At 52.1% G+C, this 26517-nt stretch overlaps 1 protein-coding gene across 1 annotated transcript in view; it reads right to left on the bottom strand.

Annotated features, from left to right (window-relative positions):
• LOC144946673 (lysophosphatidylcholine acyltransferase 1-like) overlaps positions 1 to 26517 on the bottom strand; it is a 71309-nt gene that overhangs the window by 7896 nt on the left and 36896 nt on the right. Inside the window, exons 4-9 of the mRNA XM_078875751.1 lie at positions 14055 to 14167; positions 12749 to 12809; positions 12221 to 12279; positions 7312 to 7346; positions 3592 to 3646; positions 1440 to 1522 (exon numbers count right to left, since the gene is read on the bottom strand). Coding sequence (XP_078731877.1) covers positions 1440 to 1522; positions 3592 to 3646; positions 7312 to 7346; positions 12221 to 12279; positions 12749 to 12809; positions 14055 to 14167 — 406 coding nt within the window. The remainder of the gene's footprint in view (positions 1 to 1439; positions 1523 to 3591; positions 3647 to 7311; positions 7347 to 12220; positions 12280 to 12748; positions 12810 to 14054; positions 14168 to 26517) is intronic.

Genomic DNA, 26517 nt, shown 5'->3' with positions numbered 1-26517 from the left:
TACAAAGCGTAGCACAGTACTCGGCACGGAGGAATGCATCACACAGCATGCAGCACATTGCACGGCACACAGCAGGAATCACACCGTACTCAGCACGGAGTGATGCAGCACATTGCACACAGTACACAGCGTGAATCACACAGTACTCAGCACGGAGTAATGCAGCACATTGCACACAGTACGCAGCATGAATCACACAGTACGCAGCGTGAATCGCACAGTACTCAGCACGGAGTAATGCAGCACATTGCACACAGTACGCAGCGTGAATCACACAGTAGACAGCACGGAATAATGCAGCACATTGCACACAGTACACAGCATGAATCACACAGTACGCAGCGTGAATCGCACAGTACTCAGCACGGAGTAATGCAGCACATTGCACACAGTACGCAGCGTGAATCACACAGTAGACAGCACGGAATAATGCAGCACATTGCACACAGCACACAGCGTGAATCACACAGTAGACAGCACGGAGTAATGCAGCACATTGCACACAGTACACAGCATGAATCACACAGTACACAGCATGAATCACACAGTAGACAGCACGGAGTAATGCAGCACATTGCACACAGTACACAGCATGAATCACACAGTACACAGCATGAATCACACAGTAGACAGCACGGAGTAATGCAGCACATTGCACACAGTACACAGCATGAATCACACAGTACACAGCACGGAGTAATGCAGCACATTGCACACAGTACACAGCATGAATCACACAGTACTCAGCACGGAGTAATGCAGCACATTGCACACAGTACGCAGCATGAATCACACAGTACGCAGCGTGAATCACACAGTACTCAGCACGGAGTAATGCAGCACATTGCACACAGTACGCAGCATGAATCACACAGTACGCAGCGTGAATCACACAGTACTCAGCACGGAGTAATGCAGCACATTGCACACAGTACACAGCGTGAATCACACAGTACTCAGCACGGAGTAATGCAGCACATTGCACACAGTACGCAGCATGAATCACACAGTACGCAGCGTGAATCGCACAGTACTCAGCACGGAGTAATGCAGCACATTGCACACAGTACACAGCATGAATCACACAGTACGCAGCACGGAGTGATGCAGCACATTGCACACAGTACACAGCGTGAATCGCACAGTACTCAGCACGGAGTAATGCAGCACATTGCACACAGTACACAGCATGAATCACACAGTACTCAGCACGGAATAATGCAGCACATTGCACACAGTACACAGCGTGAATCACACAGTACTCAGCACGGAGTAATGCAGCACATTGCACACAGTACACAGCGTGAATCACACAGTACTCAGCACGGAGTGATGCAGCACATTGCACACAGTACGCAGTACACTTCACACAGTACGTCGGCGCACGCACACAGCACACAAACAAACATGCACTCGCGGCGCGCGTCAGCTGCCCTTACCTGGCCATGATTCTCCGCACGTTGCTGCCGAAGAGGGTGGGGTCCCGCTTCTCCTCGTCGCTCGGGTAGTAGACGGGCAGGAACTGCTCGCAGCGACAGCACACGGTACAATTTCGATTTAAAGCTTCTTTCGTGACTGCAGGGATTCGTCTTCTCGGTTCTTTCGGTGAAGTCGCGTAGAAGGGAAATAATAAAATAATAAAATAATAAAACGTAATAAGATAAAATTCTCAGCTTAAATGTACGCTGCCAAGCTTGGTGGTGTTCATTCGGACGCTGTCTTTCCGACAGACCTGTTCTTCACCTGAGGACGGCTGCTTGGGTTGTGGCCGAAACGTCGTGAGAATTTAATCTTATTATCTTTTATTTTTATTATTTTATTATTTCCCTTCTACGTGACTTTACCGAAAGAACCAAGAAGAGCGCACGGCAAGGCACGCAGTGCACAGCACGCGATACGCAGCGCACAGCACAAGCCAGAGGGGTAACACTGCACGTGACAGCACACAGACAGGTCACAGCAGCAGCAGCACACAGCAAGACACACAGCCTGGTGACAGCAACAACACCAGCACATAGCAAGACACACATCACACGATGGCACACAGCCTGGTGACAGCAACAACAACAGCAGCACACAGCAAGACACACAGCCTGGTGACAGCAGCAGCAGCAGCAAGACACACAGCCTGGTGACAGCAACAGCAACAGCAGCACACAGCAAGACACACAGCCTGGTGACAACAGCAGCAGCAGCACACAGCAAGACACACAGCCTGGTGACAGCAACAGCAGCACACAGCAAGACACACAGCCTGGTGACAACAGCAGCAGCACACAGCAAGACACACAGCCTGGTGACAGCAACAGCAGCAGCACACAGCAAGACACACAGCCTGGTGACAGCAGCAGCAGCAGCACACAGCAAGACACACAGCCTGGTGACAGCAGATAGGCACACATCACACGATGGCACACAGCCGGGTCACAGCAGCAGCAGCACACTGGTGCTTGCGATGTCGCTTTCTGGTATTCCCACGGTGTGGTGCGTGGTTATGATTGTGGAGGAATTCATAGTGTGAGCCATTCGTTGTCGCCATGCGTAAATCCAGGCAGTGCAATTGAACCGATGAAAACAGAGGAAGTCAAACACATCTGTGTGGTGGGGGTACCACTCTTCCGGATTCATTAGGGCTACAATTTCGGCGAGATGATGAAAATGGTGAATTTGAACCCAAGGCCATGAAAGCTTGGACATGGAGATGCAATCACCACCTTAGGTCATTGAGACATCTGTGATTCAAGCCAAAAACTCGGTTATAATAAAAAAAAAACCTGTAAATTAAATGATAGTCGCAGTGCCAGTTTCAGCAGAGAAAGCTACATCGTATCAGATTTTTGGTCCAAAGCAAACAATTTAATTTTATTTGTTTAAGTTAATTTCACCTTCCCAAAGCTGGACAAATTAGATTCGTTTTGCTGTTGCCGGCGATTGGGCAACCGAGATCGCGACGTCCAATCGGATCATGGACAGAGGTCACGTGACTACCAGTGCGCAGTCAACCACTCAACGTTAGTGAAGCACACGCTTTTCAATGTTAATCACCGTTACTTGAAACTTAGAACTAGTTTTATTTTGCCAGCGACCAGGCCACAAATGATAGCTCAACGGAAGGAGCTCATCACGTGGGAAATCATTCTGTGTACGATTGAAAACGGGGCGGTGACTGCTCCCACCGCCAGCAACGATTGCCGGCAACAATGCAACAGAGCAGGAATAGAAGTAACAAAGACCTCCCTTGACAGAAATGTGCTGTTAGCCAACACCTAATTAAGGTCGGTACAGCGCACGAAGGTGGTGGTGTGGTGGTGTGGCCAACACCACGCCCGGCCGCTTTTGTCTCCCCAGTGCTGATGTTTACAGACCGCACCAGATTCAGAGATATTCTGTTTCTGACAGCGAGCGAGAATCGAATTAGGGTCGCCGGGTACGCAGCGCAACACGCTGATCGCTGTGCCACCGCTCCCTCCACAGCAGGGGCAACGCAGCCACGCACAGACACAGCCACGCACACAGACGCAGCCACGCACACAGACGCAGCCGCACACAGACGCAGATTGAGAAGAAGCAATTAAAGTGAATGACACACACCTCAATTTCAATGCGGTTATGTGGCTGGCAAAGAGTGAGCCACAATATCTGCAGGCTGCAAAGATCACGAGCCAAACACAACACGTTAGTGACGCGGCAATCACGAGTGCAGACGGTTAGACGGGGGCGCGTCGTTTTTAACAAAATAAACCATACATTTAATCGAAGCAATTACAGCACTCAAATAATATCAACATCGTGGTTTTCTCTGGATTCATACAGCATCTCTCCTGTTCACAGCAGAGGTCGCAAACGGGTTTTGATTCCTTACCCGTACCCGGCCGCACCAGGGTCGCAAACGGCTACCCGTACCCGTACCCGGCCGGGTACGGGTAGCCGGGTATCGGGTAGGGTACGGGTATCGGGTACCCGGTTGCGACCTCTGGTTCACAGCCCTGAGTGAGTCGTGGAAATTCTCCATTACTATGGCGGGGGGGGGGGGGTCAGCCTATCCATAGAACCACTGAAACATTTTTTTGGTATTTGCGGCATTCATATAGCACACGGTGATCATTAAAGTTTTTCACAAACGTGGATCATCTGCCAGTAGGTGGCGATCTTGCTGCATGATGTAACGCAATGAAACGCACAATGCGGTACTCGTTTAATTGAACCGGGAGTGATGATGGGCGAGGATTTCGGGATCTCACAGCCGAGTTGACACCGAAACACCAAACTCGAACCAATCGAACATGGCGTTTAAATTTAGTTTTCATATTAATTAAACTGATCCCTACGCAATAATAAGATGCAATTGAGCAAAGCATTGTGGGTCCGAATCGGAGCGTCGCGATGATTTGTGAATGCCGAATGGGAAAAGAAAAACAACTCGGTTTTTGGCAAGGCATGGGAGGAACTAAGTAAACTATTTTTTTATTTTACCAGGTAAGGCTCACTGAGCTATATAGTTCTTTTTCGATTTAAAGCTTTCGTGACTGCAGGGATTCATCTTCTTGGTTCTTTCGGTAAAGTCACGTAGAAGGGAAGTAATAAAATAATAAAAATAAAACATAATAAAATAATTCACGCTGTCGCCTCGACAGACCTGGTTTCACCTGAGGACGGCTGCTTGCGTTGTGGCCGAAACGTCGTGAGAATCATTTAATTATGTTTTATTTTTATTATTTTATTATTTCCATTCTACGTGACTTTACCGAAAGAACCAAGAAGATATATAGTTCTTTTTCACAAATGATAGTTCAACAAAGTGGCTTATCACGTGAAAATTTACAGCAGCCAAATACTCTAAATGCACGATTCTAAATGTGGAGGGAAAAACCAAAGGACACGGAGAAAAACCCACGTGACCACAGGGAGAGAGACACGCAAACTCCAAATATACAGCAGCAGGCGTCAGGGTCGGGATCGAACCCACGACCTCCTGCACACCAGGCGAGGTAGTTAACATCGCCTAGCCACCGTGATGATGATGAGAGACACTGCAAACTCCAAATATACAGCAGGCGTCAGGGTCGGGATCGAACCCACGACCTCCTCCATATCAGGCGAGGTAGTTGACATCTCCTAGCCACCGTGATGATGATGAGAGAGACACCACAAACTCCAAATATACAGCAGGCGTCAGGGTCGGGATGGAACCCACGACCTGCTGTATACCAGGCGAGGTAGTTAACATCTCCTAGCCACCGTGGCGCCACCTATTGCTGCAGCATACCTCTCTACACTCCCGTGTGTATAATAATCATCATCATCATTATAATGACTTTTATATACAGATATACCCAGGAAAGCCTCACCGAATCCCAAGACTTTTTCAGGAGGGTCCCGCTACATTGTGAAGTCGTGGCGCGTGTGCGAGCACGCTTTTGTTTTATAGTCACAGGAGGGAAACCGGAGAACACCCCCCCCCTCCCCGAGGAAACCCACACAGGAGCGGAGTCGGGGGTCGACACGACAATGTCAGCACCCCCCCCCGCACCAAACCACGCCAACGAGCGCGGCGAGGTACAGCCAAACAACCGCTCTACGACCGTGCATGGGTGCGGGAAGGCCTTCTCATCCAGCGGTGGACTGACAAAGGGGCTCCCCCCCCCCCCCCCCCCCCCATCGCATGACGTGTTACTTGACCCGGCCACCGTTATTGACCTCGTAGGTTCAGGAATGCCCAAGTCAGTGCCGGAATGGACCAGGTAGAGTCACGCGAACTTTCGTTGCGTTACAAGCGAGCGTGCCGAGTCGTGCCGCGTGTTTGTTCAGCACCACGTCCGACGTTTCGCCCCCCCCCCTGCTCCCCCGTTCTGGGGCATTCATCAGGAAATTAACTGACGAAAGCTCCCACCCAGCATGCGGAGTGAATCGTCCGATATAATCGTGCCAAGGCACCGCATCCATACACATCATCACATTAGCTTGAATAGGCTGTTGAGGAAAGTGCTGTTAGCGAGCACCTATTAAGGCTGGCGTGGTGTACGAGGTGGTTGTGTGGCCAACACTACACCCAGCAACCTTTGTCTTCCCAGTGCTGATGTGCTATACACGCCACACCAGATACTCATTGAAGCCTGGGTCGACTTAATGGGTGGGCCCAGGACCGATTCAAATATTCGCCACTTTAATCGGTCCGGAGCAGGAATCAAACTCGGGTCGCCGGGTTCGTAGTGAGGTGCGCTAACCACTACGCCACCACTCCCCAAAGACATAGGCGCATGCTCACGCACACTTAAACACACATGCACACATACCTACACACGCACACACGCACAAACACGTGTTTGGCACAATGTCCGACGTTTCGCTCCACGTGCTGGGAGCTTTTTCAGGAAATTAACTCACGAACCCTTTCCGAGACACGTGCAAGTCGCAGGGCGGGCGTCCCGTTCACCGCCGAATCTCGGAGCACGCGGCTCGGCGTTCGATTTGATTTAGAGAGACGTAGCAGCAGCAGCGCCGTTGTTTTTAAAGACGTTGTTACTCACCGCAGAGAACCGCAGCGACACGACCGCACTCCTCGATAGCTGGCGCTGAAACTGGGACACTCCCTCCCGCACGGCCTTTTACATCCGATTCCGGGACGTCGTCGGAATGGGAAAGACTTCAAACTCCCAGGACGCGGAGCGAAACGTCGGACATCGTGGCTGTATGAGCCGATGAAGTGATCGGAGAGCTGAGAATATTCTCAGTTGTTTACGGGAGTGGCTGGGCCCTCACATCCCATTGATATTCACAAACACTTCCCAACGATCAATGTTATTCAATTACGCACTCACAATGTATCGACTTTTTGTGGTTGTTTTTAGAGCGTGTGTGTCACATTCAGCCCTTCAGCGCCTGAGTCATACGCTGTCCAGGCTCAAGCTTGCTTAGCTTGCGAGACTTCTTCTCGGTTCTTTCGGTAAAGTCTACTCGACAGATCTGCTCTCCACCTGAGGACGGCTGCTTGCGTTGTGGCTGAAACGTCGTGAGAATTATTTTACTATGTTACATTTTTATTATTTTATTATTTCCATTCTACGCGACTTTTCCGAAAGAACCAAGAAGATGAATCCCTGCAGTCACGAAAGCTTTAAATCGAAACTTGCGAGACTTGTTGATATCGGGCGCTACCACGGGCGATTTGGGAACGGCTAAACATTAGTCGTTCTCATTGCGGTGCATTTGTGGCTGCGTAACTGCGAGTCTCCGAGTGGTACGGACGTGCAGGCTAAATGTGAACAAGTTGGCGCGTTTTGTGGGCGAGCAGTAAACATTGTTAAAACTCACGCCGTCGGTCCATGCCAAGTCCAAGTTATCGTGTCCTGCAATTAACACGCGCACACACAAACACACGCACACACAAACACACGCACGCACAAACACACGCACGCACAAACACACGCACGCACAAACACACGCACACACGCACACACGCACACACAAACACACGCACGCACAAACACACGCACACACAAACACACGCACACACAAACACACGCACGTACACAAACACACGCACACACAAACACACGCACGCACACAAACACACGCACGCACACAAACACACGCACGCACAAACACACGCACGCACAAACACACGCACGCACACAAACACACGCACGCACAAACACACGCACGCACAAACACACGCACGCACAAACACACGCACGCACAAACACACGCACGCACAAACACACGCACGCACAAACACACGCACGCACAAACACACGCACGCACAAACACACGCACACACAAACACACGCACGCACGCACCGGCGATTAGCTACGAAAGAAGTTCAACACACATACAAACAGACCAATACAAGTTCGATTTAAAGCTTTTGTGACTGCAGGGATTCATATTCTTGGTTCTTTCAGTAAAGTCACGTGTAGTTTTATTTGTATTATTTTATAATTTCCCTTCTATGAACCAAGAATATGAGACCAATACAAGTTGCGTAACGAGCACCCATTCAGGCCGGTACGGCACACGAGGAGGATGAGTGGCCGTCACCACCACGCCCTTTGTATCTACGCTGCCGATGTCTAAACATCGCAACAGGTACTCATTTGAGGCTGAGCTGATCTAGGGGAAGCCCATAAACCGGGAGCGGGAATTGAACTCGGGTCGACGGGCTCGTAGCGCAGCGCGCTAACCGCCACGCCGTCGCTCCCCTCCACACACGCGCACTTCGACGCACCGCTTACAAATGTTTTCACAGCAAAGGCAATACACGAGTGTGTACTAGATTTAACCACACACACGCAGAGAGCTGTTGTGATGGATGTTCTCATCAGTTACACGGGCCGTGGGTTCACGGGCTGTTCACAGGCAGGCTATTTGCGTCGACGGACGCAAAGCCATTATGTCACGGATATTGATGCGGGATCGGGTTTCTGGATTCCAAAATTACACCTCCCGCGTTTGCTCTTTGGTCGATGGGATTACGGTGACTACGCCACTCAATAATGCAACATCCCGGCAGCATCAGCAGCAAAGCCCCTTTGTCAAATCCACTGCTGGATGGAGGCTTTGCCTTACCATACTTCACCACGCTGGTCAGTGTGGGTTGGTATAAAGGGGGCGGGGGGCAGGGAGGGCAGGACCAGTTTTGACATTCACAAGCGGGTTTCTCTGGGTTAGATCACGTAAATATAAATGTGTCGTTAAACCCGACACAGACAATTAGTAAGGTTTGTCACGTAAACAAAACGCGCCAATTAGTTTCAGCACCAGCGGTGTGTTGGGGACTAAACCCACTACAACATTTATAATTCGAGTACTGTGACGTTTCGCCGGTAATTGCAACAACCAGCATCGTCAGGCGACAACCGGAGTTGTGGAGAGATCCTCATCCTGTTGCGGTCTTCAACAGAGAGGAGGGGGGGTAAATGTGACGTCATCACTTGCGAGCCAATCAGGTGCGCAGATGGGGGGGGGAGGTTAATGTCGTCATCTATATGACAATAAATATCTATCATTAGTTGGGGTCTTACTCTTTGGTTCTTTCGGTAAAGTCACGTAGGTAAAAAAATAAAAAATACATTTTTTTTTTTACTTTTATTTATTTAAAAAAAGTAAATTTACTTTTATTTTATTTTTCACCCACGTGACTTAACCGAAAGAACCAAAGAGTATGGATCCTTGCAGTCACGAAAACTTCAAATCTAGAAAGTTGGGGTATTCACAGTTAAGCCACATACATAATGTACCTTAGGTACGTGACTAATTTTCACATCGCTCACCGCTCATGTTAGCCGTGGTCAGTAAATCCAACTCAGGTTGTCGGTGTTCATAGCGCTCTGCACTAACCACCGCTCCACCATGGTAGTACTTACCCGTGCTTTATTGCAGTGAGCATTGAGCCGCCTAGGCTTATGCAGTCTATTTATTTTGCAACCGTGTTGACACTTAATTGTCACACAAGTGCCGGGCGCCGCTGACTCTCACTGCCAGTGTGGCCTGTAACCCAGCACTGTTGAGCAGAGGTCGCAATCGGGTACCCGATACCCGTACCCTACCCGATACCTGGCTACCCGGCCGGGTACGGGTATCTGTTTGCGACCCTGGTGCGGCCGGGTACGGGTACGGGTAGGCCGTGAGTCACTGGTGAGTAACCGTTTGTCACCCTTCTTGGTTCTTTCGGTAAAGTCACGTAGAATGGAAATAATAAAATAATAAAAATAAAACATAATAAAATAATTCTCACGACGTTTCGGCCACAACGCAAGCAGCCGTCCTCAAGTGGAGAACAGGTCTGTCGAGAAGACTTTAAGAAGATGAATCCCTGCAGTCTCGAAAGCTTTAAATCGTTTGTCACTCATTTCCCAACGTCTTGTCTCTTCTCACAATTCAAGTTCCTAGAATCAACCCACCCGCGCCTGCAACATGGCTTCATCCCAGAGGTCGCAATCGGGTACCCGTACCCGTACCCTACCCGATACCCGGCCGGGTACGGGTATCCGGGTATCGGGTAGGGTACGGGTACCCGTTTGTGACCCTGGTGCGGCCGGGTACGGGTAAGGAATCAAAACCCGTTTGCGACCTCTGCTGTTGAGGCAGCGTGGGGGGGGGAGGGGGTGTTGGATCGCACATAAATTCGTGAAACCACCTAAAGCGCTAGCGTGCGGGCTTCCTTGTGCAGGCGTTAAAAAACAACCAGGGAGCAGCTTTGATCTGCGATTCGAAATTAATGACGCCGTATTAAATGTAACATTATCATGATTATTATTATTCATCATCTCCCTAAACTTTCACCGTCTGACACTGTCTTTGCGCGATGTATGAGCGACCTGATGAGATAGGGTTTCTGTGCTGGGTGATGATGCGAATCTGCATTCAGATAGGCATCAGTGTGCGTTCACTTTCGGTAGACGCTGCGGGTTATTTTGCCATTTTGACCGCGTCCAAGAAAAATATCCAAGAAGGGGGGTAATGTTGTTCACCTCCATTTCCATGGTGAACTGAATGGCTGGGTTTTTTTTTACTGATTTACCATGTTGGGTGGTGGAGGGTTGCGACACATTTATAAATAACGCGATCTAACCCAAAAATCTTTATTATGAAGCCATTCTCTTTAAATTTTGATTTAAAGCTTTCGTGACTGCAGGGATTCATCTTCTTGGTTCTTTCTGTAAAGTCACGAAGAAGGGAGACAATTTTTTTGCTGTGGATTTCACACCTGATGATGATTGCTTGTGCTGCAGTCGAAACGTCGTGAGAATTTGATCGTTTGATATTTTTATTATTTTATTATTTCCCTTCTACGTGACTTTACCGAAAGAACCAAGAATATATAAGCCATTCTCTGTTAAGTTTTCCTCTCTTTCCAGTTCCTTCCATTTTTCCGAACAACAACATTTTAAATGTTCCTGTTGTTATTGTTGTTGTCCATCCTACGTAGATAGGTGTCCAAATCGTGCCAGTTTCCTTTTCATCGCTGCCTGCAACATCGGGTCGTCTTCTTCCACGTGCAAACCTTTTTCTGACTTACACATCGGTCACTCCTCTCAGTTGCCCATCGTATACATCACCATTAATATTATCGGTTATAAATACCTCACCGCACCCCCCCCCCCCCTCTACCAGGGCGCGCGTACACACAGCCGGTGTTGGTATCGCGTGTCGCGGACCCGTGGTGGCGCCAGAGTGACCACAATCACCGGCACTTCCCCCGCCTCTTTCGTTCGCTCCTCTTTCTTTGGCAGTGCCACCCACTGATTGAGGATCCGCTTCGAGGAGGACGCGAAACCCTCGATCGGCGCTGTGCTCCGAGACGAACGAAGGGCCCAGTGGGAGACCCACTGCTGGTCGGGATGCGTGTAAACGTGTGCGTGTGTTGAGAGATCAATTTAACACGTAGGCTTTCGCGACCAATATTATTCATAATATAGGTTTTTGGGTCAGATCGCGTTATTTATAACGACACATTTATAAATAACGCGATCTGACCCAAAAACCTATATTATGTGTTGAGAGATGTTGTGTTATCATGCTTCCCTCTCTGCTCGAGCGTTCACTCGGTGATCCTCGCGTGTACGCTCGCATGCGGACGCATGTTGAAATTGTTATGCACCGTGTGTAGCCAACCGTGCTAATTGGAGGTACGAGGGGAAGGAAAAACTAAACAGAAAAAGCAGTTTTAAATAAATGAGTTCTCTATCTGGATGATTTAAAAGTGCAAAGCTCCAGCGGCTTCCTAATATCGGAAGGAAGCGCGTTCCAGACGGACACTGCTGGACAACTGCCTCTCTCAACATCGTGTCGGTCGTGGATGGGGGATTATGTCACCATACTTCCCCACGCTGGTTGCTGCTGGTCAGTAAAGTTGGTGAGCACAGAAGTGCAGTGCGCTGCGACGGGATTGTGCCACGTAGCCCTCTGCTGCCCACGAGACGGGACCTGTAACCTATAGCACCTATTATGCATTGGCGGTGTCGAACGAAAATCCTTCAATTGTGGACGAGACCTTCCGGGGGGACATTCTGTACTCGAAGTGTGTGAACTTTATAGGCGCGGGGGGTTGATAAACGGATGAGTATTACGTGTCCTATAAAACACGCGCACACACACACACACAAAACAGGCACTGCACAAACGTATTGCGTTTCATATCACGCGATACCCACGGCGACAATGCACCTCGCTACAGAGGCTGCCTCTTGCCAGCGCGTCCGGAGATCCCGGTTTTCTCACCATTTTGTTTCCGTATCGCAACACCACCGGCTGGATCGGCACACCAGGAATGAAAGCGCCTGCACCAGAGTAAACAAAAGCATGAATGAATGAACGCATCAAAGGGTCAAACAAGTACTGTGAATAAAGAAGTAGAGCGCTGGCAATTGCAATGGTAAGAAGACAATCAATCAGATATCCTCATCATCAGCAGCCATGGTCAATCCACTGCTAGATGAAAGCTACCACCAAAGGCCCCCCCCCCCCTAACGCCACTGACACCACCTCTCACGATCCTGCGATGGATGCAACAGTCCTATCTCGTGTCAGCAAACGAGACAATTTGTCAGCTCTGGCAAGAATGGCCGTGTGGTGACGAGTGTGCTCAAACTGGCAACCCCCCCGCATCAACCCTTTGCAGCAGCGTGTTTACATGCATTAACCGCCTTAGACAAGCACTCACTATTTTATCATTATAAATTGTTTGGCACACGATGTTCAGCTGCCGTTCGACTCGTGGCAAGCGCGTGAATCGTCGCCACCCCTCACCTGGTTTGAACTTGATCAGGCAGGTCCTGTTGGTGCACGTTCCCTCTGGGAAGATCATGATCTGCGGCGAGAGGGGACAGAACAAGTTTCGAACAACAAGGGTTATTTATTTCCCATTTATTTATTTTAATCCGCACAGCTTTACTCTGCACCGAAATGCACAGGGGCGATCCGCTCTCTTACAGGGTTATTGTGCGCAAGATCTGCTCTTTCTTTGTCCTGACCTGTTTTTTTTTTTACAATTAGACGATCCTAAAACTCTGCGATGCGCGTCTGGATAGTCTCTTTAATAGTTCCCAGATTCTGCAAACAATTTGGATTGAATGTATTTCATGGATTCCCAACTAAGTTTACCTTCTCTCGGCAACTTCGTTCTGCCATGTCTGTCCTCGCTTAAACCGACTCCGTTAACGTCACTCAAAGTTTAAGCGTGTCATTTTTTGCAACGTAATTGCTATTGTCAAGTTTGGTGGGATTTTTATTTTTCAATCTGTAATCGTGGATTGCTTTGATGTCGTCTGCTGGTTGCGACTCCCTTGAAAGAAAGCTTCTTAGCACAATAAATGTTCTGACTCTACATCTCTGGCCTCTCTCTCTGCGTGCGTGCTGTGAAGGAGGGCCGTTGCCCGAAACGTCGCCCATTGCACACTTCCTATTTAAGGCCGCAGAGTTATTGCCTGTTCACGCCGCTGCAGGTGGGAAGGCCGGTAACCACTAAGCTCCCCCTGTGTTGTCCATCAGAGGATGATGAGGGGTGAGGGGAGGGGTAAGGAGGAGGAGGGCTTTGCGCTGTCGCGTAAAAAGGCCAAAAAAAATTCCAAAGCGCTTATCGGCTTCCAAACATTATTTAATGACCTGGGTCAAACGTAGGCAATTCCGCTGACATTTTTCCGGGACCACACAAGGCCGAGTTGGCAGCGGTACACTACTTTCGAGCGTATGTTTAACAGCGGCTTATGCCATCGGGTGTAACGGCTGCGTCTGATGAAAAGAACACGGTGAAGGCGGCGCATACACAGTCGTGGGGGCGTGCACGGGTATGGCTTTCCTGGCAGGAATCTATGCACTTTTTTGTTTGCATTGTTTGTTTGTTGTCGTAACTCGCTGACCCATCGCTACCGGAGATTCGTACCTCATTTGATTCCTCCATCGGCGTCCGCGCTGCCGATTCAACACTTGAACGAGGACAAACGCACGCGGGAAAGCGTTACAGAATCCACGTGCGTGCGTCGTTTTTCTTCCTTTTCTTTTAGCTTTTGGAGGTCGTGGTGGGGGGTGGTGGGGGGGGGGCTTGAACTCGACTCACCGGAGGCCACTTCCCCTTGGTGGCCGCTCGTCTCTTGATCTCCTCCACGGTGTTCCGCCGAGAGTTGGGGTCGTCGCGGGACACGAACACGGGCTGCACGTACTTGATGAGCGCTGTGGGCACACGCGCGGATACACACACAAGGGTACACATGAGGGTACACACAAGGGTACACACAAGGGTACACACGCGGATACACACACAAGGGTACACGCGAGGGTACACACAAGGGTACACACAAGGGTACACACGCGGATACACACACAAGGGTACACACGCGGATACACACACAAGGGTACACGCGAGGGTACACACAAGGGTACACACAAGGGTACACACGCAGATACACACGCGCGGATACACACGAAGGTACACACAAGGGTACACACGAGGGCACACGCGCGGATACACACGAGGGTACACACGAGGGCACACACAAGGGCACACGTGCGGGTAGAGAACACAGGCTGATATCCATCCAGCAGAGGTCGCAAACGGATTTTGATTCCTTACCAGTACTCGGCCGCACCAGGGTCGCAAACGGCTACCCGTACCCGGCCGGGTACGGGTAGCCGGGTATCGGGTAGGGTACGGGTATCGGGTACCCGGTTACGACCTCTGCCGTCCAGTGCTCGCAGAGCTGTATTGGCTTCCGGTTGCGGAGGGAATGCGTTACAAGTTCGCACTCATTACACACAAAGTGCTTGCCACAACCAAACTTGCGGATCTCGTCAATGAGCGTAGATCGTCTCGTGAACTCCGGTCACCCTCGCAGCGGCAGCGGCGGCTTTTGGCGAGCCATCGAACAACGACGGCCACCGCATCCGCGTGGCGCTTTCAGTTGTGTTTCTGCGGTCGTCTGGAACGCTCATCCGATATTAGGAAGCACTTATAAATCATCATCTCGTTGATTTAATATTATTTGTTTCTTTCGGTTAAGTCACGTCTAAAGATAAAATAATAAATTAAATTAAATAATAATTAATTTATTATTTTATCTTTAGACGTGACTTAACCGAAAGAAACAAATAATAATTCCTGCAGTCACGAAAGTTCTAAAATTAATCGTTGATTTAAACCTGCTTTTTGTGTTTAATACGCTGTCCTTTCTCCGCACCTCCGATTAGTACGGTTGGGCTTACGTACGGTGCGAAAGAAGTTCGACTTACACACATACACGAGGGTGATACAAGAAGATCGCCGAGTGAGTACGCGAGCAGAGAAGGAAGAATGACAGACCACAATCGAGGCAACGGACAACATCTCCTGCACGCTGCAGCGCTGTGAACCAAACGAGCAGAGTTCGATTTCTGACCACGACTAACATGACACGTTTAAGTCGCTCATTCATTATTGTCCGTTGGGTCAGATCGTTAGAGTAAAATACGTTGTAAACCCTCCTCCGCCCGACACGGGAAATCAATCAAGTTGTCACGTGACACAAACGTGCCAAATTTATTGCCGCTTCAGCACCCCGCTGGTAATGTTGGTGAGCAGTCTCGCAACATCTCGCTGCCAGTTACAACCAAACGGGCACCATCAGGCAGTCGCCGGAATTGTGTACAACACGCATTTTTCTGAGGCGATGTGACAGAAAAATCGATCCTGAATCACAATATCGCAAGGCTTCGTGTTAAATTAAAGTTGTTGTTGTTGTTGTTGCAATTTTGGCACCTGGCTGGATACATTTCACATCTTCCATCCCCCCAAAGCTCCTTACGGACGCGGAACGGAATTTGGCAGCGTCGAGTGACGTCCCATCACAGGGCGTCCGTCTCGCACAGACACAGCCGGGCTGCTCAAGGCAGCCGTCAGCAAGCCGCGCTGACCAGCGTGGCCAAGTGTCGTCACATAGCCCTCACGACCTCATTGGGGAGGGGTGGGGGGGGATGGAGGGGAGGGGTGGTGGTGGGGGATGGAGGGGAGGGGTGGTGGTGGGGGATGGAGGGGAGGGGTGGTGGGGGATGGAGGGGAGGGGTGGTGGAGGATGTAGGGGAGGGGTGGTGGGGGATGAAGGGGAGGGGTGGTGGGGGATGGAGGGGAGGGGTGGTGGGGGATGAAGGGGAGGGGTGGTGGGGGATGAAGGGGAGGAGTGGTGGGGGATGGAGGGGAGGGGTGGTGGGGGATGAAGGGGAGGGGTGGTGGGGGATGATGGGGAGGGGTGGGGGGGGATGGAGGGGAGGGGTGGTGGTGGGGGATGGAGGGGAGGGGTGGTGGGGGATGAAGGGGAGGGGTGGTGGGGGATGAAGGGGAGGGGTGGTGGGGGATGGAGGGGAGGGGTGGTGGGGGATGATGGGGGAGGGGTGGTGGGGGATGGAGGGGAGGGGTGGTGGGGGATGATGGGGGAGGGGTGGTGGGGGATGGAGGGGAGGGGTGGTGGGGGATGATGGGGGAGGGGTGGTGGGGGATGGAGGGGAGGGGTGGGATGAAGGGGAGGGGTGGTGGGGGATGGAGGGGAGGGGTGGTGGGGGATGATGGGGGAGGGGTGGTGCGGGATGGAGGGGAGGGGTGGTGGGGGATGAAGGGGAGGGGTGGTGGGGGATGAAGGGGAGGGGTGGTGGGGGATGGAGGGGAGGGGTGGTGGGGGATGGAGGGGAGGGGTGGTGGGGGATGAAGGGGAGGGGTGGTGGGGGATGGAGGGGAGGGGTGGGATGAAGGGGAGGGGTGGTGGGGGATGGAGGGGAGGGGTGGTGGGGGATGATGGGGGAGGGGTGGTGCGGGATGGAGGGGAGGGGTGGTGGGGGATGAAGGGGAGGGGTGGTGGGGGATGAAGGGGAGGGGTGGTGGGGGATGGAGGGGAGGGGTGGTGGGGGATGGAAGGGAGGGGTGGTGGGGGATGAAGGGGAGGGGTGGTGGGGGATGAAGGGGAGGGGTGGGATGAAGGGGAGGGGTGGTGGGGGATGAAGGGGAGGGGTGGTGGGGGATGATGGGGGAGGGGTGGTGCGGGATGGAGGGGAGGGGTGGTGGGGGATGAAGGGGAGGGGTGGTGGGGGATGAAGGGGAGGGGTGGTGGGGGATGGAGGGGAGGGGTGGTGGGGGATGGAGGGGAGGGGTGGTGGGGGATGAAGGGGAGGGGTGGTGGGGGATGAAGGGGAGGGGTGGGATGAAGGGGAGGGGTGGTGGGGGATGAAGGGGAGGGGTGGTGGGGGATGAAGGGGAGGGGTGGTGGGGGATGAAGGGGAGGGGTGGTGGGGGGTGAAGGGGAGGGGTGGTGGGGGATGAAGGGGAGGGGTGGGATGAAGGGGAGGGGTGGTGGGGGATGAAGGGGAGGGGTGGTGGGGGGTGAAGGGGAGGGGTGGTGGGGGATGGAGGGGAGGGGTGGTGGGGGATGATGGGGGAGGGGTGGTGGGGGATGGAGGGGAGGGGTGGTGGGGGATGATGGGGGAGGGGTGGTGGGGGATGGAGGGGAGGGGTGGTGGGGGATGAAGGGGAGGGGTGGTGGGGGATGATGGGGAGGGGTGGGGGGGGATGGAGGGGAGGGGTGGTGGTGGGGGATGGAGGGGAGGGGTGGTGGGGGATGAAGGGGAGGGGTGGTGGGGGATGAAGGGGAGGGGTGGTGGGGGATGGAGGGGAGGGGTGGTGGGGGATGATGGGGGAGGGGGTGGTGGGGGATGGAGGGGAGGGGTGGTGGGGGATGATGGGGGAGGGGTGGTGGGGGATGGAGGGGAGGGGTGGTGGGGGATGATGGGGGAGGGGTGGTGGGGGATGGAGGGGAGGGGTGGTGGGGGATGATGGGGAGGGGTGGTGGGGGATGGAGGGGAGGGGTGGGATGAAGGGGAGGGGTGGTGGGGGATGGAGGGGAGGGGTGGTGGGGGATGATGGGGGAGGGGTGGTGCGGGATGGAGGGGAGGGGTGGTGGGGGATGAAGGGGAGGGGTGGTGGGGGATGAAGGGGAGGGGTGGTGGGGGATGGAGGGGAGGGGTGGTGGGGGATGGAGGGGAGGGGTGGTGGGGGATGAAGGGGAGGGGTGGTGGGGGATGAAGGGGAGGGGTGGGATGAAGGGGAGGGGTGGTGGGGGATGAAGGGGAGGGGTGGTGGGGGATGAAGGGGAGGGGTGGTGGGGGATGAAGGGGAGGGGTGGTGGGGGGTGAAGGGGAGGGGTGGTGGGGGATGAAGGGGAGGGGTGGGATGAAGGGGAGGGGTGGTGGGGGATGAAGGGGAGGGGTGGTGGGGGGTGAAGGGGAGGGGTGGTGGGGGATGGAGGGGAGGGGTGGTGGGGGATGATGGGGGAGGGGTGGTGGGGGATGGAGGGGAGGGGTGGTGGGGGATGATGGGGGAGGGGTGGTGGGGGATGGAGGGGAGGGGTGGTGGGGGATGAAGGGGAGGGGTGGTGGGGGATGATGGGGGAGGGGTGGTGGGGGATGGAGGGGAGGGGTGGTGGGGGATGAAGGGGAGGGGTGGTGGGGGATGATGGGGGAGGGGTGGTGGGGGATGGAGGGGAGGGGTGGTGGGGGATGATGGGGAGGGGTGGTGGGGGATGATGGGGAGGGGTGGTGTGGGATGAAGGGGAGGGGTGGTGGGGGATGAAGGGGAGGGGTGGTGGGGGATGAAGGGGAGGGGTGGTGGGGGATGGAGGGGAGGGGTGGTGGGGGATGATGGGGAGGGGTGGTGGGGGATGAAGGGGAGGGGTGGTGGGGGATGGAGGGGAGGGGTGGTGGGGGATGAAGGGGAGGGGTGGTGGGGGATGAAGGGGAGGGGTGGTGGGGGATGATGGGGAGGGGTGGTGGGGGATGAAGGGGAGGGGTGGTGGGGGATGAAGGGGAGGGGTGGTGGGGGATGGAGGGGAGGGGTGGTGGGGGATGATGGGGAGGGGTGGTGGGGGATGAAGGGGAGGGGTGGTGGGGGATGAAGGGGAGGGGTGGTGGGGGATGAAGGGGAGGGGTGGTGGGGGATGGAGGGGAGGGGTGGTGGGGGATGATGGGGAGGGGTGGTGGGGGATGAAGGGGAGGGGTGGTGGGGGATGATGGGGGAGGGGTGGTGGGGGATGGAGGGGTGGTGGGGGATGAAGGGGAGGGGTGGTGGGGGATGAAGGGGAGGGGTGGTGGGGGATGGAGGGGAGGGGTGGTGGGGGATGGAGGGGAGGGGTGGTGTGAGAGACTGTTTGCAGGACACTTGCCAACGTGGGTAAGAATCATTCAGCAGAAAGCCGTTTTATAGTTCAGTGCATCGCATACTCCGACGACTTTTAAATGTGCACGTCTGTACGGTAACGCACACACTACACACACGCCAACACATTTACAGTAACACACGGTTGTTGTTGTTGTGTTATCGAGGTTTTCACAAGCCGAGAGCCAATCCCTGCCCTGCAGCTCCGTCCAGACCAGTTATCCGCCACTCCCCTACGAGTCCGACTCGCTGGAGCATCACCGTGGAGTGCACCGAACACTCCAGGGCAGAGGTCGCAAACGGGTTTTGATTCCTTACCCGTACCCCTACTCGGAACCGTACCCGGCCGCACCAGGGTCGCAAATGGGCCGGGTACGGGTTCCCGTTACCTATCCGTACCCGTACCCTACCCGAAATGAGTGACAGACGGTTACTCACCAATGACTCACGGCCTACCCGTACCCGTATCCGTACCCGGCCGCACCAGGGTCGCAAACGGGTACCCGTACCCGGCCGGGTATCGGGTACCCGGTTGCGACCTCTGCTCCAAGGTCTGCACCAGAAGGGGTTCCGCAACCCACTTGCTGTACCGCCACGTGTCTATTGAAACCTCCGTTCGTCCCTTGAGATGGAGCATCCTGCACAATGGCTGGCATCGCGTTTCTGCCAGTAGGGGGCAATGTTGCCACGTACAGTCCCAGTTATGTTTTTAAAAATAATTATTAATTAAGGTTGATTTTTTCTGAACCGAGATTTTCTTTTTTTTTATACCAATTTTGGAGAAACCCATTAGGTAGCGAGGGAGAACATACAAACTCCACGCATGAAAATGCCCGAGTCAGGAATCGAACCCATGCCCTTCTCGCTGCGATGCACGACGAGTTTCAACACCGTGCCACACTAAGCCCGCCTGAGTCCGGAACATGCTGGATTATCAATGCACACTAACGCACACTCACTCACTCTCACTCACTCTCACTCACAAAGACAAAGATCCCCCATATAGCCTTAACAGACTGTAGGGTCAAGTGCTGTTAGCGAGCACCTATGAAGGCCGGAACGGTACACGAGGGGGTGGTGGCCAGCACCACGCCCGACCGCCTTTGTCTCCCCAGTAGCGATGTTTACACACCGCACCAGGTACTCATTTGAGGCTGAGTTGAACTAGGGGTGGCCCAAGACCGGTTCAGATAATCGTCACTGGTGTTGGCCGTGAGCGGGAATCGAACCCGGGTCACCGGGTGCATAGTGCAGCACGCTAACCGCTACACTACCGCTCCCCCACTCATTCACACACACACACTAATTCACTCTCACTCATTCACACACACATGAATTAACTCACACTAACTCTCATTCACACACACACACTAACTCACACTAACTCACACTGACTCACACTGACTCACACTCACACACACTCACACCTCACACACTAACTCACTCACACACTAACTCACACTCACACACACGTCATTTTTCAAAAAGTATTATTACGGTGTTATTGAGTGCAGTCATTGGTTACCAGCCTCTGAGATTGCATCTAACTTGACGAAAGCTCTGGCCTTGAACCAAGAATGGCAGGAGGAGAGGGGGGGGCTAAACGGGGCTCCCCGCGTCTCTAACAGCAGGCACTGACAATCAGTTCCCTAAACCATCGGAGACCACAGCCGTTTAAACGTTGAGGAAGGAAGCTTGCAGGAGGAATGGCTAAATAATGGATGCCGGAAGCCAACGCGATAACCACTGAGAACGTTGCGGCTAAAAAATATAGAAATATTTACATATAAATATTTATATGAAGGCGGAAAGTGCCGGAGTGTAATGTTTATCACAGGAGACTGGCAGTCTCGCAGTCACCAGTTCGGTTCTATCTCCCGCAGGGGCATTTGAAACATTGAAGCACGGTGGCTAGGAGAGATGTTAACTACCCCGCCTGGTATACAGGTGGTCGTGGGTTCCATCCCGAGCCTGACGCCTGCTGTATATTTGGAGTTTGTGTGTGCGCTCTCTCTCATCATTACGGTGGCTAGGAGAGATGTTAACTACCCCGCCTGGTATACAGGTGGTCGTGGGTTCTATCCCGAGCCTGACGCCTGCTGTATATTTAGAGTTTGCGGTGTCTCTCTCTCACTCTTTCCCTCCCCGTGGTGGCGTGGATCTTTCTCCGGGTCTTCTCTTTTTTTTTCCTTCCACGTTTAGAAACATGTGTTTAGACTCAAGGGTATTTGGCTGCTATAAACGTCCACGTGATAAGCCACTTCATTGAGCTTTCATTTGTGGCCAAGTCGCTTGTTAAAAAAACATATATATGTAGCTCATTGGGGCCTTGCCTGGTAAAACAAAAAGTTTTAAAATAGTTTATCTTAAATCCCCCCCGAGAGCCTCCGTCCACTCGGCAGTATAATTGGGTTCCACCACGGTCAGTCGATCTCACGCGGTGGGGGTAGAGAGTTGGGAACTCCCACCTCTGCCAGGACATCCAGCTGGCGCGGACAAGTAGGCCAAGTGCCCTCTAGATGCGGTTTCTCGAGAGCTGCCACTAGCGGAGGAGGCGCTCATGTCAGCAGTCGTGGGAGCAAGCAGTTGCAGGGCTGCACCTTTACCTGACAAAGCAGGCTCCGGATCGCACGCGTGAGAGGTTGCACGCGACGCGTGTTTTTACATGCCGCTATTTAACGACTTGTATCGATTCTGAAGCCCACGGTACATGCATAGAATCATGTAAGAATCATAGTTTGTCCGATTTAGAACAGATTAACGTCGCTCTGTGCCCCCACCGCCCCCCACGACACAGGAGGCACTACCGTTCACTGCCGTGTGAAAGAACGAGGGAGTGATTTGTGAATCGAATCCTGAGCCCCGAATCGATTTGCTGGAGGTGGCGAATTGTTCTGCTCCTCTTTGTAATTTCTTTCCCCGACTCTATCCCCATTGCTGCTCTCGGCGTCACGTCACAATACGAAGAATCCGTGCGGATGTCTCGCACGACAGCGCGACGACCCGTTACATCGCGTTGGAGAACAGCCTCGTGGAAGTGGATGTGGCAGAGCCACGTCCGAGATCCCTTCTTCAAGAGAGCTGCCGGTTCACCGCACGGCAGCGAGCGGCACTTTCCCACTCGCCCTGCCACTGAGCGTGATGTTCATCACGTGACAGTCAAACCGATAACTTTGAACTCGCAAGAGCTGGAGTGTTGGCAAATTAAGTGCCGTCGTAAGTGACTGGGCCGAGGACCATCGGCACTTGAGAACCTATACTTTTTGGTGTATCGGTAAAGTCAAGTAGGTAAAAAATAAAATAAAATAATCAATTAAATCACGACATTTTGGAGGCAACACAAGCTTCCGTCTTAGCGTTAAGACAGAAGCTTGTGTTGCCTCCGAAACGTCGTGATTTAATTTAGTTGTTTTCTTTAATTTATTTTTTTACCTACGTGACTTTACCGAAAAAACCAATAAGTATGAATCCTTGCAGTCACAAAAGCTTCAAATCTAGAACTTGAGGAACCGAGTTTCATCGCAGCCTGGATTCCAACCCATGCCGCTCGGCAGTGTCAGGCTCAGGGCCCCGACCTCCGAGTCACCAGGTCACGTGAATGTTCCACTCTCTCAAGTTTCAGTTCAGAATTAAGTAGGAATAACTCAACCGATTGGAATCCAAACGGGCCTGCGTTTAGCCGTAAAAAAATACGGCAGTTTCCTGTATTACAAAACGGAGTCGTAGCTTTTTGTTTCTGCAATAGCCTGCTGCTGGCGTCGTGCAGCCCGAATGAGTTGTGTTGCTTCCACAGCGGTGGGTGGAGAGGTGCTGCTTTCAAAATATAGGTGTTTGGGTCAGATCGCGTTATTTATAAATGTGTCGTAACCCTCCACCACCCAACACGGCCAAACAGTAAAACATGTGTCACGTTTTCAAAGGACAAATTAATTGACTTCTTTAGCCCACCGGTGTGCTGAAGAGAGGATCAACAGCATTTTAAATTTGAGTAGTACGACGTTTCGCTGATACAATCAGCTTCATCCGGCAAGAATGGTGAAGCTCTCCTGTTAAGACCGGAAGCAACAGGAGAGCTTCACCATTCTTGCCCGATGAAGCTGATTGTAATTATCAGCGAAACGTCGTACAACTCAAATTTAAAATGCTGTTGATCCTCTCTTCAGCACACCGGTGGGCTAAAGAAGTGAATTATTTTGTCCTTTGAAAACGTGACACATTTTTTACTGTTTGGCCGTGTCGGGTGGTGGAGGGTTACGACACATTTATAAATAACGCGATCTGACCCAAAAACCTATATTATGAATAATATTGGTCGCGAAAGCCTACGTGTTAAGGTGCTGCTTTACAGTGTAAACGGTGCGGCACTCTGGACTTGCGCACCAGAGGTCGACGGCTCGACTCCATCTCCCGGCGTGGCGATCGAAACAACAACGATGGTGCGAGTTCCTTAAAATCTCTCCCAACCGCCCTCGGTCCGCACAGCAGCGTGAATGGGTTCAACCAGGTCTCGTGCGGTGAGGGTAAAGTGTGGGCAACAACCTCGTCTTACACAAGACGTCTGGTAAGACAGAGAAAGAGAGAGACTGGGAGAGAGAGAAACAAACAGGGAGACACGAGTGAGAGAGGGGGACAGAGTCGGGTGAGAGCGAGGAAGCCCGGATACAGAGACAGACGAGGCAACGCAAGAGAGGGGGAGAGACAAGGCGAGATAGAAAGACAGCCATGGCAGCAACTGGGAGTTCACTTTTAATATCGCGAAAGTCGCACAGCCTGGGTGCGATTCTTAAACGTTACAAATTAGCTAACAGAAGAGTGTAGCCTGACACTCGTAACTACACACGAACCCACAACCTCCAACTAAGAGCCATTGTTGGCGACAGAATTTACACTGCGGATAAGTGGCGGCGATAACTAATTAGTTGAGAGACAACGTCCGTCACGCTGGACACGAACAAGCTAAATAAATTAACGCTGCGCTTAACTCTAATAACCATTCACTTGACATGGCACGATCACATTACGGGTACACGCACACACGAAGCTATGAACTGCTCTGGATTTAAAATAGAAATGTTCCAAGCCCATGGCTTTTGTTAACGCAGGAATGTACCACTATCATACTGGCCCCACGGTGGGGGGTCAGATAACATAAACCACCTGCCATATGTGGAATATGGAACACTCCACTCGATACTGTGATTCAATGGAGCTGTCGTGGTGTGATTAATGGCTAGCGCATTGAATCGCTGCCAGCGGTGCGACGGGTTACGCACGCCGGGCTTGCGATCCAGAGTTCGCCGGCTCGATTCAATCTTCCGGCAGGGCAGTTCAAAGAATTCGGCAAGTTTCATAAATAATCCACCACCAACCGCCTGTGTCCACCCAGTCGGTATAAAGGGGAGCACCACGGTTAGTCGGTCAGTCGGCAGGTCGCGTGCATTGGGGTCAAGTGTGGGTGCGTCCAGATCTTCCATCACGTCCGGTCACCAAAGAAGAGTAGACAAAGGCCACTTCAGGCAGCAGTGGTGTGAGTGAGCCATTGGAGGCTTGTGCCTTTACCTGCCCACCGATTGGACGGTTTGAAAACCGGGCGGTGAAGTTTCACGTCACAACCCACCACGCTTTCAGCTGGGTTTTATATCAATTTGTTTGAATTATTTAATCGCAAAAAGTGCCATGGATTTGAATAAAAGTTAGGTTTGATGACCGATACTTATATACGCACGCGCATCTCTTGCGATGTCGTTGAACTGCGTATAATTTTGAACGCAGGCGATTGAGTTTTTAACTCGAAGCAAGCCACGAGCGACTTCTTTTTCTTTTCCGGACACGTCGGGAGATAAGGCGATGGACGGACGGTGGCCAAGAATAAAAAAAACAGAGCGGCAGCCAAGAAAAGGAATGCGCGCCGGAGAAATCACGTCATCATCGAGGAGATGGAGCGATGAAATCAGTTCCTGGATAAGCAGGTGCCCTGCGGATTGTTGGATCGAAGCACCGTGAGAGGAGGTGGTGGATTGGGTAGGCCTTCATTCAGCAGTGGATTGATAACGGATAAATAATGATGACACATTTCACGTAGTCACAAATGTTATACCACGAGTATAAGGAGCGGTGGCGCAGCGGTTAGCGCACTATGCTATCAACCCGTTGGAAAGTGATATCTGAACCGGTCCTGGGCCTCACCCCTGTTAACCAACCCCCAATGACCAAGGTGGTGAAGTATGGTCAAACTTCCCGCGTGACTGACACGACTTGGGGGGGCTTCATCCAGCAATGACCTGAGAGAGGGCGATGTAACCAGGAAGGATATTGTAAAACAATCCATTAATCACGGCACACAAAGCCTATCGTGCCTATTAAAGATAAACATTTCTCGTTTGGAAAATGTGCTACTCATATCATTCATTATTTACCCGTGAAAGCCTGAGTCCGAAGAATTTTTTTCAGGAGCGTCCTGCTGCTACACGGGGATGTTTGGCCATCACCAATGGACATTGTGCGGCGTGTGATAATTGGTTTTTTACCCTTCTACCTGGCAACAAAACTGACACCTTTTTTTTTACAAGGAGTCATGTTTGCATAGACCACAATGCCTGCAGTCATAATGCAAACAAAAAACATAACTCTGATAATGTATGCACCGTCCTTGAAGTTGATTGGTCCACACCCGAGACAGCTTTCCTTAGAGCCTAGTCTCACATGGGTTGGACCAGATGACGCCAAAAGGCGCACAACTCAAAGACAATGCACCATCAGAGTATGAGAGCTCGGGGTAAGCATTTACACCATTGGTACCTCATTTGCCAGTAAAAAAATATGATAATTGTTTTTTTACCCTTTTATCTGGCAACAAAACTGGCACCTTTTTCTATGATGGTGCAATTGTCTTTGAGTTGTGCATTGTCTTTGAGTTGTGCGCCTTTTGGCGTTATCTGGTCCAACCCATGTGAGACTAGGCTCTAAGGAAAGCTGTCTCGGGTGTGGACCAATCAACTTCAAGGACTGTGCATACATTATCAGAGTTATGTTTTTTGTTTGCATTATGACTGCAGACATTGTGGTCTATGCAAACATGACTCCTTGTAAAAAAGGTGTCAGTTTTGTTGCCAGATAGAAGGGTAAAAAAACAATTATCATATTTTTTTACCGGAAAATGAGGTTCCAATGATTGTGTGCGTGTGTTTATAGCTATGGGCGGGGGGGGGCATACAGACCACACACAAAGGAACCCGAGTGAGGAATCGAACCCAGAACTTTCTTGGTGTGATGCACAAGTATTACACTATACCATTGTTATCTTACCAGGTAAGGCCCACTGAACTACACAGCTCTTTTCGGAAGCGGCCTGCCG

Source organism: Lampetra fluviatilis, chromosome 42, assembly GCF_964198595.1.
Source record: "Lampetra fluviatilis chromosome 42, kcLamFluv1.1, whole genome shotgun sequence".
Taxonomy (NCBI): Eukaryota; Metazoa; Chordata; class Hyperoartia; order Petromyzontiformes; family Petromyzontidae; genus Lampetra; species Lampetra fluviatilis.
Note: the sequence above shows the minus strand (reverse complement) of the source record. Positions and strands in the feature narration are given on the sequence as shown.